Source organism: Ostrea edulis, chromosome 5 (genome assembly GCF_947568905.1).
Source record: "Ostrea edulis chromosome 5, xbOstEdul1.1, whole genome shotgun sequence".
Lineage (NCBI taxonomy): Eukaryota > Metazoa > Mollusca > Bivalvia > Ostreida > Ostreidae > Ostrea > Ostrea edulis.
Window position 1 is genome coordinate 77077351 of NC_079168.1, and position 13089 is coordinate 77090439.

General features: G+C 34.3%; 1 protein-coding gene across 2 annotated transcripts in view; it reads right to left on the reverse strand.

Annotated features, from left to right (window-relative positions):
- The window catches only part of LOC125650475 (ribosomal protein S6 kinase delta-1-like), a 24061-nt gene continuing 10972 nt past the window's right edge, over nt 1-13089 (reverse strand). Inside the window, exons 10-15 of one of the 2 annotated variants that reach the window (XM_048878823.2) lie at nt 12440-12595; nt 10826-12252; nt 8654-8781; nt 5328-5410; nt 3735-3830; nt 1-2673 (exon numbers count right to left, since the gene is read on the reverse strand). In XM_048878823.2, coding sequence (XP_048734780.2) covers nt 2560-2673; nt 3735-3830; nt 5328-5410; nt 8654-8781; nt 10826-12252; nt 12440-12595 — 2004 coding nt within the window. In that variant the 3' untranslated portion in view covers nt 1-2559. The remainder of the gene's footprint in view (nt 2674-3734; nt 3831-5327; nt 5411-8653; nt 8782-10825; nt 12253-12439; nt 12596-13089) is intronic. The other variant, XM_048878824.2, reaches the window with a different exon arrangement.

Sequence of the window (13089 nt, forward strand, 5' to 3'; positions counted from 1 at the left end):
TTAAGAGTATAAATCATTTATTCTCAACAAATTGCACTTCGTTTTGAAATAGGTGGGCTCTGAATAATACAACATACATATATGACATTGTGGAGAAACAATCAAAAACGAATGTTCACAATTCACTATATGTAAATTTAAGATTCCAAAAAAATGTTGATGAGGGGTTTTAAAATATCAATAACTCTGCAATTTGTTTGCACTTTCACATCTACCTCTTGCAATAAAGCCACACAACCGACTGATAGTGTGTTGACTAGTGTACAAGTTTGTGAATTGTAAAACTGCCTTAAATTGTTTTTCTTATCAAAAGATTAATACATTTCAATGTGATGTGAAGTTAATGAAATGGGGAAAAAATATAGAATTTTGGCATGTCCAGCATAAAACAAGTCAAAGTTGCACGATACTCATACCCCAATCTGATTTAAATCAGATCCTTTGATCCGCTCACGTAGATTCGTAGGATCTGATTTTAATCAGTGTTCATGTCCAGTTTGGCGATAGGCAGTCTTCAGTCCGTCAAAGTTTAATGTACCTATATATAAAAATAAAACTGCAACAAATGCTGCCGAGTAACACCTCACAAAGTCTCGGAAATGTCCGCTAATTGTGACAGACAGTAAAACAGCTTATAGAGAAGTGCTGCAGATGAACAATTTTGATTCCTTATAAACGTAATTGGTTATACCCAATAAGTTTTTGATTAGTTTTAAAACTACAGGGAATGAAAATCGCTTCACTGTCAGCATAAAATGATAATCTGTATATTCACTGTAACTGTGTTTTATGGTATTGTCACGGAGTCCTTGAATATTTGTACATAAGGATGCATATTACTATTAAGCAAATTTGGCTTGCAATGTTTGAAAACTGCAGTACATGTATGTATTGATGTAGTTGGACCTCATATAAAACCAAAAAAAATTGAAATTTGCCGGTCATGTTGCTCTAAATCTTCTATAAAATGTACAGTAAAACACACTTATAGCAAAGTGCTGAAAACATACAATTTTGATTCATAATAAATATAATTTGTTATATCCAATAAGTTTATGATATGTTTTAAAACTACAGGGAATGAGAATCACTTCACTGTAAATGTGAATTCATTATAAGTGTGTTTGCTGTAACCATGTTTTACTGTACTTTATATTTTTCATTTAAGCATAGCAAGACAAATTGTTTAACAATACTCTTTCATAACAAACATTTGCAATGATACTCACAACATCCTACAAATAAACATGTCATTTTTAAAATCTAAGCAAATTCCATAGAGAAATAAAAATAGTAAAAACAGAAGACAAGAACTCACTCGCAACCCTGATACACCTACACCCACTCTCTGGTTCTGTGTGAAATCAGAAAACCAGCAAGTACTTGAAAATCATTGAAAAAAAATAGTGCAATAGAGTTTGTATACTCTTCTTCAAGCTTAAAAAAGTCCCAAAAATAAGTCAAATTTGAATGGAGAATATACCTTACATTCCCAGTACACAGTCAATTTCTCCATGATACAATGTACAATATACCTTGCATTCCCAGTACACACAGTCAATTTCTCCATGATACAATGTACAATATACCTTGCATTCCCAGTACACACAGTCAATTTCTCCATGATACAATGTACATGTTAGATCCAGTAACAGTTAGATTTTCTTTCAAGAAAAACTTGAATTTCTCCAAGTGTCTGTCTTGGAAGTTGGAGCAGAATTATAAAATTTTTAAAAAACTTCATTCACATCAATATTTGCTTATTATAAGATTCATAATACATATACAGTTTTGTATACATTGTAAAATTTATTTCAAATACATTTAAAATGATGAAGTAAAATATGAAAGTAGTCCACCTAAACTTGAAATGAATCGGTAATGTGTCATAGTTCTCTGGGCTACACGATTTCTAACACAGAATTTACAGAGAGATTTCAAGTTGGTGGTGGTAGTGGTAGAAGGGGAGATATCAATATAACTATGAAATATATCATTCTTTGTTTCTGAGAACAACAAAGACAACAACAAATTCAAGTAAGACGGAAGCAGGTGAAGATAATATCACAGAAATAAAATTCCTTTTCTAATTGATACACGGTACAATATGAAATACATATTCATTTACATATCCACTTTCTGGTAAAGATGCAGGTCTACATGCCGACTTGAAGGAAGAAATCTCCAAAATTTCTTTTTTTTTGGTGGGAGAGGACAAAATATATGCTTGGAAAAATTTTATGCGAGTTTCAAAAAACATCTGGAAAAATCTCCTGCCTCTACTTCGAAAGACCCTGTACTGTGGTGTTTCAAAAGTGAAGTTAGCATGTGTGAACATGATCCAAGAGAGTAGGTATGTGGCTTGCAATGCAAAAATCACATAAATGTAACTGACAATCTACAGACAATGCAATGTATGTCCAAAAAGTTTGAAGTTTGCCTTTGTCATTCACAGCACATGCAGGAGGTGTGTCTTGTTTTACAGTTACTGTAACCAATGCCAGACTCGGGGCGTTGTTTAGTTGCTAATGCACCACAACCGGTACCGGAACACCAAAATCAGGAATTCTCCAAACTGTGCCAGTCGATGCCTTGGAAAAACGGATGCGATTTAATGTCCTCTGCCCCATTCATGCCATCACCTAGTCGCTCTCGAGGACTGAAGCATAACAGCTGACAAAAAAACAACAACGATAAATCTTTAAGTTGATAGAACCTGTTTCCAATTCCAAATCAGACCAAACTGAATTTGACGCATGTATAATTCAAAATAGTCTTCATAAAAACATGTCGAAACTTTTCAAATCTTCTAAGTAACGTAAATTTTGTGATAAAGAAAAGTCAGACTATTTGACATATTCCTTCCATCTTCTGAACACCATTTAGGCCCTAAATATATTTCAAGTATAAACTCTGGATAAATGTTGACACTTATGTATGCAAGTCAGGTTGAATTTTGGGCAAAATGAAAAAAAAAATGGTTTCTTCTATTTTTACAGTTGCTGTTTTAAAACATGTTCTTTAAATAAAACACAAAGGCCCCAATGTGGCTGTAGAAGGATGACTTTAAAAATGGACTTGACCAATATAAGTTTTGACCCTGATGACTTTTCATTGATGGAAACCTGGACAGTGGCATGAAAAATATATCCACCAATGAATTCTAAATTGTCTTTATCTATTCCTCATGTGTTGCAAAAAAATAAAAATTAGAGTTGTGCCTCCCTGTCATAGTTCACCTTTCAAACTGAACAGACCATTTAATCCCCAGGAGGCAGTTGAACAGACCATTTAATCCCCAGGAGGCAGTTGAACAGACCATTTAATCCCCAGGAGGCAGTTGAACAGACCATTTAATCCCCAGGAGGCAGTTGCACAAAGGTTAGTTAAGTTTAACTGACAGTTAACTTCAAGATAACACTATGTGAAAGTTCAAATTAATGGCAAGTTAACAGTCAGTTAAAGTTAACTAACCTTTGTGCAACTGGGTCCAGGTTAAGAAATCAGATGAAGTGTCAAAGTGAATTACCTAGTCATCAACCTGTATTGGGTACTAATTAGCATGTCCATGTATAAACAAATTGGCACTAAAGACTTCATGGTATCAGGAGTAAATTTTAAAGATTATATATAACAGGACTAAAATCTTATTTTGAGAGAATGAGATTAAATACACCTGAGTCATATTCATGTGTTCAGGGAGGTATATGGAAGAGCAAGACACCCACACCTACCTGTTTGAGAAGGCCCTGTGCCTCCTGTGAGATGTGATCAGGGAAGTAGATAGCAGAGTGAGATGTGATACCACCAGGGTGACAACTTATCAGACTCTAAAAGTAAACAATAGAAAATCAATTCTCCCAAACATAAACCTCTCAAACTTCTCTCTCGATCACAGATTCACACCACACTTTCAACGTAAACCTCTGACATTTGAAATCTTTAATAATGAATAATTACTCTGTACACCTCCTGTTGAAATCTACTCTGTACACCACCAGTTAAAATATCTAACATTAAATTACTCTGTATATCCCCAGTTGAAATCTTTAACATTGAATTACTCTGTATACCACCAGTTGAAATCTTTAACATTGAATTACCCTGTACATCCCCAGTTGATATCTTTAACATTGAATTACTCTGTACACCACCAGTTGACATCTACTCTGTATACCACCAGTTGAAATCTTTAACATTGAATTACTCTGTACATCCCCAGTTAAAATATTTAACATTGAATTACTCTGTACACCACCAGTTGAAATCTTTAACATTGAATTACTCTGTATACCACCAGTTGAAATCTTTAACACTGAATTACTCTGTACACCACCAGTTGAAATCTTTAACAATGAATTACTCTGTACACCACCAGTTGAAATATTTAACAATAAATTACTCTGTATACCACCAGTTGAAATCTTTAACATTAAATTACTCTGTATATCACCAGTTGAAATCATTAACACTGAATTACTCTGTACATCCCCAGTTGAAATCTACTCTGTATACCACCAGCTGAAATCTTTAACATTGAATTACTTTGTACATCCCCAGTTGAAATCTACTCTGTATACCACCAGTTGAAATCTTTAACATTAAATTACTCTGTACACCACCAATTTGAAATCTACTCTGTACACCACCAGTTGAAATCTACTCTGTAATCACCAGTTGAAATCTTTAACATTAAATTACTCTGTACACCACCAGTTGAAATCTTTAACATTAAATTACTCTGTATACCACCAGTTGAAATCTTTAACATTAAATTACTCTGTATACCACCAGTTGAAATCTTTAACATTAAATTACTCTGTATACCACCAGTTGAAATCTTTAACATTAAATTACTCTGTATACCACCAGTTGAAATCTTTAACATTAAATTACTCTGTATACCACCAGTTGAAATCTTTAACATTGAATTACTCTGTACATCCCTAGTTGAAATCTACTCTGTATACCACCAGTTGAAATCTTTAACATTAAATTACTCTGTACACCACCAGTTGAAATCTTTAACATTAAATTACTCTGTATACCACCAGTTGAAATCTTTAACATTAAATTACTCTGTATACCACCAGTTGAAATCTTTAACATTAAATTACTCTGTATACCACCAGTTGAAATCTTTAACATTAAATTACTCTGTATACCACCAGTTGAAATCTTTAACATTGAATTACTCTGTACATCCCTAGTTGAAATCTACTCTGTATACCACCAGTTGAAATCTTTAACTATAAATTACTCTGCATACCACCAGTTAAAAGTTTTAACAGTGAATTTCATTCTGCACACCTTTAACAGTCACTTACCCTGCCCACCACTAGTTCATACATCAGAGCGCCGACACTCCACCAATCACAGCTTTCATTGTATCCACCCACACCCACAACCTCTACAATATTGCACATCAGAAAACGTCAAATCATAGTTGCTCTGAGTATCTCATAAACTTGCAATAGAAATAAACAAGAGGCCAGTAGGCCACATGGAGTTTTTCCACTTAGGCAACAGGTTGAAGTTTCTGTAGAGAATAGGGTGTTGGCTGGGAGGGATTGGGGTCCAGATAGAAATTTTCACTATTGGCAAACTATAGTCTGTTTCAGTCATCAAACATCACAGGCACTATAGACTTTGGTCAGAATAGCATAATATTTAAATATACTTTTTTCATCAATCTACCCTTACCAGCACCACTTGACAATTTGATAAATTGAGCCATTGTGGTTCTTGTGATGATATTTAAAGACTTTAAATATTTTCCAAGCAAAAACTTTTAAACTTTTTTGAAATCATAATGTATTTGCATTTATACTACATGTCAATTCTCTAAATTCCAATAAAGCTTTTGGAAGGTCAAAGCCATATAGTTTCTGTATTATCTCCCCTAGGCCTTTCATTTGTATTAACTTTAGTTCCCAAAACACAAGGATACATTGTGACAAGTTTCATCATAATACGCAATTTCTGAGATACCAGCTCTTTTGTGATGGAGGTACATTCAGTATTCTGTTGAAAGCTTGGGTGGGTACAAGACGTATATATATATATATTATAGATTGGCTACGTAAATAAGAATAAAAGTTATGAAAGCGTAAATTTTGTTTACATCGGCCATTGGTATACAGAAAACTGACCATATCAAGAATAATTTGATTGAATTAGGCCATTAAAAGGGCATTAGCTGTGAAAGTGGTGGCAACCTTCCTTTTTCTCAAACTTTTTCAATTGCATAGGAATATGCATGCATTAATGACTAATAAAAGCATTTATTTTGTATCAAAACAAGAGGAACATAATAAAACTACGTTAGATAGCTGCTTTTAGTGTAAAGAAATACATAGGGAAGAATTATTGTCTTGAAAGCCAGTAATTATTTAATCACCAAAATCACACATTCATGTGCCTACTTTGAGGTTAAAACGTGTTTGAAATAATTTTAAAAGTACTGGTGTTACTAATGAAATATATACAGCTGTAATACATGTATAGAGCAATTTTCATTGAATTCAATTTTTGGTGACAAATGATAACTAATTTAATACCCTTTTAGATTAAAATTATGAAATTATTATTTATTTCCTCTGCTACACGAGTGATACTAATATCAAAGAAAGAAATGATTATCGATTTTTGTTTGAGCTATTTTATTATCAAATACTCATAAACTTCCTGAATTTGCGTTTCCCTGCAGTTTGGATGGTTGCATGACGTCTGCTAATCATCCTTTAGGCAATATATGAACACAGCGACAAGCATTTGTACCCACCATGTGAATACGAAAACATATTTAGTGTCTCGTTGTGCGTACGAGTTCAACAAAGGAAAATAACTATTGGGCAACTCGGAAATTGCGTATTGGTCCTTCTTGACTAGAGGATAGAAATTTAAACTTTTCACACCAGACACATGGATTTAATGGCAGACAGAAGCTGGACTTAACTTGATCAGAAAAGCTTACATGAGCTATAGACTCACACGAGGAGCTTAAATATGGTATCCCTTGTTTACATTACAAAACAAAGGTAAGAAGACAATTCACTTAGTGTACTTCATTCACTGTGAAACAGAGTGGTAAAGTACTTACAACCATATATCAATCACAGTACTAGTTAAAGTTAGTATCAAATAAGGTCACAAGAAATGTTTCTGTCATTTTTTCGGAAACTTTTTTTTATCTTCTTTATATGAAAAGTATTTCCAAAATAGTTTTAAATTATATATTGTAGCAATATTACTAAACTTGTTCATAAGCCTAGTGGTTTGATCACCTAACTAGTAATGCAAAGGTTGAGGGTTCAATCTCTGATCCAACAAATGACTTTCCAGCTCCCCAAATTGGAAGTGCTCCAAATGAAACCTCCTGCCATTAAAGGGACTGGTTCACGTTTTTTGAAAGAAATGTTTATCATTTTTTATGTTAAAAATTAAGAATATGACTCATTTAATGTTGACAACCAAAATTTGGACCGTCTGAATGCAAGGATAAGAGCAGTATCTTAGCTTTGATTCTGTGTTATGTAAACAAAGACTCGAGTCTTTTTATGTAAACAAACAAACCAGTGAAACGTTAATTTTTGTAATTTAAAACATCTTCATTTTGTACAATCACAAATTTTAACTTTTAAATGATACGTTTTACTTAAAGTACACTTGAAATGTGATATATCTAATAAACTTGGATCAATATCCCTTTATTTTGAAAACTTCGTAAACAATAACACACCTCAATCTTTGTTTTCAAAACAAATAATAAACTCTCTATAATGAGCTTCTGTCTTGATGAATAACCTTATTTTTTTTTTTTGTGAAACCTTCTAAACATATTAGACTATAGAGTTTGATCATTTAAAGTGAAAAACAAAATCTGAGGGGAAATCGTGAACCAGTCCCTTTAATGTACTGCATGGCATGGAGGAGAAAGCATGAGCAGGAACATAAACATTATGAACTCTGATAAGCCACATAGGAGAAGTGTTCACAATTTTACACCCTTCACCCCTCAGATCCACTATAACTTTAAGGATAACAATTGGATCCTCCTGTCCCTACAATATGCACATCTACAAATGGCAATGAAGCATTGTACAAAGTTTCAAATCCATCCAATTATAGCCACATAGAAGGAGAAGTGTTCACAATCTATTTTACATCCTCCACCCCTCTTAGATCCACTATAACTTTAAAGGAAATAATTAGATCCTCCTGTCCCACCAATATGCACATCTACAAATGTTAATAAAGCATTGTACAAAGTTTCAAGTCTATCTGATAAGCCATATAGGAGGAAAAGCATTCACAAGATTTTGTGACAAACAGACGGAAGGACAGAAAGTACAAAATCAATACGTCTCCCCCTGAAAGAGGGGAGACATAATAACTTAGTAATGTCCATGTATACAAACTTCTGAAGTACATAAGAGCTGACTTTACATTTTTGATTGCCACAACCAGAATCAATCAAAATATGCAAACTCTAAAGCAGACCTGGTAATACATGTATACCCAAATTTTTATGTTGGGAGTGAATTGTGCTTGGAATGTCATGAAAATGTTTACATTACTGAGAAATGTTGCTTGTGTTCTTAATAACTTTATAACAAAATAAGAGCTTGCAATCTCAATCAAACCTACACACCTGGTGCCACAAAAAGTTCTTCTATGGCCATAGGGTCCAAAGTTGGTTCAACCTGGCTGAGGTTGCAAAAGCAAGTCAGCAGAATATGGCCTCTCTCTCCAAGCAGGATGTTGCCAGGCTTCAAATCCCTGTTTTAACAATCATAAACAATAATATATTTTTTTTAAATTGGTAAGATTCTCGCCTTTCTCTGGATATCATGACATCTCTTTTATAACTCATTCAACAATGGAAATGAAATCCTGAAATGTAACTGAATGAAATACAAAACACTGAGTGTCTTGCAGTATCCATTTTCATCCTTTTGAGTAATACAGACTTTTGCTCATTTATTCTCTGTAGCTGAAACTAATTAAATAGCATGATGATATTATATGACACTTAACTAGAGCTTCCATGCACTCGAGGGGAACATAAAAAGATATGAACTTGTGGAATTAAACATAAACTTCTACTAGTCTATAAAGACCTGTTATTCAGAGAATACAAGGGAAAGGCAAACACTAAAATCTGTACTAACAGTCTTGTGGGATTATTTCATTTCAGTGTTTGCCAGAAGAGTCTATGATGCACCAGTGAACAAAGATAGTCAGCCATAAATTAAACTCTCACAAGGGAATTTGCCACATATCTTGATAAATGATCATTTATAATTTACAGTGAATAATCCAAAGTCTGCTTCCCCGGAGAAGCTGAAGGAATTAATCACACTTTTTATGTACACATTAAATAAATTTAGACTTTCTTTCAAACCTCTTGACAGTTACAGAGCACCATTCCAGAGCTGAGTGCAATCCAAATGTTACATAATATTAAATACAACAGAATTTTAATCATTTCCATATGAAACCACAGCACATTCTTCATTCCCATTTGGTACCCATAACCCTCCTTTTACCCTTCATTTGCAAGTCTTGAGAAAAGAGTACAAATTCATTTCCCATTGACTTCAGTACCACTAATTGATATAGTTTATCAATTTTAAACAAATGACTGCCAACATTTGAAAGTTCATTCCAAGTGCTAATTAAAAATGTTAAAAAAAATCATATAGGGTCAGGTTGGTTTTATAGGTCATGTTTGTACATTTTTACAACACATAGCAATTTGCGGTGTATTACAGCCTTCATTTCAAACACACCCCTACCATGGTAATTTCCTCTGTCATTTCTAGATTTTGTGCAATAATTTTTCATCCCAACAATTAATTTAAACTTTTATAATATTTCTTTCAATTCCAAATATTAATTAATTTCACTTGATATCAGCCAATCACGTAACACCTAAACATTTATGCCTCTGCTCAATCTTGGGTAAACTGCGTCCGTGTTACGTATCCAGGGGTATGGTTCTCTCATTCCTCTTTGAGACTTCAACGCACTTCTATCAATATAGAAGAACTTTCCTGATGTTACAAACAGACTTGCAAACATTTATAAGACCCTGAACCTTGCAAACTTTTATAAGACCCTGAACCTTTCCAGGAATTCTTTCGTTGGATGACAATCTCTGTTCTAGCTACTAGAGTTAGGTTTTATTCATGGGATTTTTCAAATTTTAAGTAAATTCCTGGGAATGTAAAATTGTGTTCTCACGTATTGTCGGAAACTTTTGGGAAGTTCTCTTTTCTCTTATCCTTAACAATGGGATGGTTTTCCTGATAAATTATGTTGCTGAATTTCCTGATTCACAGTACATCAACAAAACACCTTTCCAGACTCAATGACCAGAAAATACAGAAGTTTTCTTAAAAATTTCTGGCTTCGTGTGATAAAAATGTTCATTTGACTGCTTCCTAATTATCTATTTTTCTAAGTACAAATGTCCCTAAAAAATCAGAAACGTGAATCCCTGATTACTAATAGTGAACCCCTGATTACTGATAATTTAGTTTGGTTCAGTGGTTATGGAGACTGGAAAAGTACTTTAGAATATGAAATTTTTGTATCAGACATAGGACAAAATGATTTATCAGTATAGATTTTTTAAAAGAGCTTTATTAAATAATATTCATGTTATCAGTAAAGGTTAGGAGAGCAGTAAATAAGTTATCAGTAATGGTTATGAGAAATAATTTATCAGTGAAGGTTACAAGAGCTGTAAATAATCTATCAGTAAAGCTTGCGAGAACTGTAAGAATTTATCAGTAATGGTTACTATAAATAATGTTACCTGCATATGATTCCCTCTGAATGAAGCCTAGAAATCCCTATCACAATCTCGGCCATCCATTGTTTGATGCAGGCCTCCGGGATATGAACCTGTTCGATTTTACTGGCAGCCTCATCAAGTTCCTGGAACACATCTGACACGGTTCTCTGTCGAGACCTCGGTGGAGACGTCAACTCATGCTCCATGGACGCTGAACGACACAACTCGGTGGAATTTAATCTCTTCAGAGGTAACTTGGCTACAGAAATGTTTTTCTTCTTTTCAGCATTTTCAGTCAGAGTTGATGATCTTGAAGATTTCCTACTCTGACTTTCTGTGAGATCTTTGGAGATTTCCTCCGTTGGAGAATTGACTAGAGTGTCTTTCCTATCACAGACGGATTCTTCGGTTGGGTTGACATTTTTAACAATATGGCACTTGTGTGGGTCTACACTGGATCCTGAAGAACTTGTTTCCTCTTTGTTACAGTGAATATCATAAATGCTGATTTCATTTGAGTCACTGTCATCTACTACTGTCTCACTGCTGTTACCGGATTTTATAACCACTTCACCACTACTCTCAGTATTGTGAACAGCTTTCTCAGTGTCACCTGAATCTTCAGCATCAGACCGAGATAAGGTCCTTTCTACAGATTTAATCAGATTCATAGAACTCTGTACAATAGACTCAGCATCCTCGGGAAGTCTCTCATCACCAAACACATTGTCCGAGTCAGTTCTAGGAATAGAATGTGAGGGAGATAACTCACTCTCCTCCAAAATTGTGGTTACTTGATCTGACACAAAACTGTTCAGTCGACTGTGATCATCCGTGCTGTCAAAGCTGTTAATGCTGAAATTCTCCAAGTGTGTTGTATTACTCTTTAAAAGCTCCTGAAAAGTGGAGTCTCTCTGATCGAACGAGTTATTTCTACACTCTGATATATCACTCTCATTGAAATTTTCTTCAGACGATATGCTCTCAAACCTACTATAATCAGGTTTCTTTGTTGATGTTTGAACACTAGTTTCATCTTTATCATTTGAGTATCGAACACTAATGTGTTTCATCTCTTCAGTTGTAAATTCTAAATTTGAATTTCCTGTTCCTTGTAGAATTTTGGACACACCTGTCTGACATTCGGTAGCCTTGTTAGACCCACTCCAGTCTGGGTTTGTATTATCATGTTCATGTAACTTTACACCCGAGTATACATTTCCCTCTTGGACCTGAGAGTTGTTTACATCCCCGAAATGTTTAGATCCCTGCCTACATGCGAGATAAGAGCCTATGTAATTCCACAATTTGCCTCCCGTTGCATGCTGTAAAAGCAGATAAATGGCGTACTCCGTCTCGTAAAACTTGTGCAGGTGAACAATGTACTGACAGCTCGTTGGGAAAACAGTCCTGGATTTCTTATTGCTGGAGCTGGGCTTGTGTACAACCTTGTAATTAGACCATACCAGAGATTCAGATAAACTGAAAAATTACCTTGATTTTTCCTTTATAATGTTACTATACATGAATCATTATAGAAGATACAAAATTATTCCTTTAAAAAGAACTATCTAAGTGTAACTGGATCAAAAATCTGAACAATGACATACGTTGTCATTTCAGTGTACTTTTTACCTTGATAATGTAAGTTTCATCATTTGTTTTATCCATCACCAGTAACACCTTGTCAATGGTACCTAACACTTTATAATTCTTCATTTCAGCCAGTGATCCTTTTAACATGGCAATTCCTGGGTCAAGGTCCATTGAGAGTGGTATCTTACTATTCTCCTTAACACAAAAACCTCATATAAGCAAACTCATATCACTGCATTTACATTTTACCATTATGAATATAAAATTTAATGCATTTAATGATTATTTTGCATGCATGAATTTTTGGATATTATACAGAATACAGTATTCCATGGAACACATGTTAACACTTGGCAGGTGCTTTTTATAGGTTCCACGTAACACGTGTTTCACCTGCAGGTGTTTCAAAAGTTCCACGTAACACATATTTCACCTGCAAATGCTTTAAAAGTTCCACGTAACACATATTTCACCTGCAAATGCTTTAAAAGTTCCACGTAACACATATTTCACCTGCAGGTGCTTTAAAAGATCCATGGAACACATCCAACACCTGCAGGTGCAATAATGGGTCCATGGAACACATTTGTAACTTGGAGGTGCTTCAATGGTTCTATAAAATATATAAGTGTCATGCAGGTACTTCAATATTCCCTAGGAACATACTTGTCAGTGTTTTAATGGTTCTA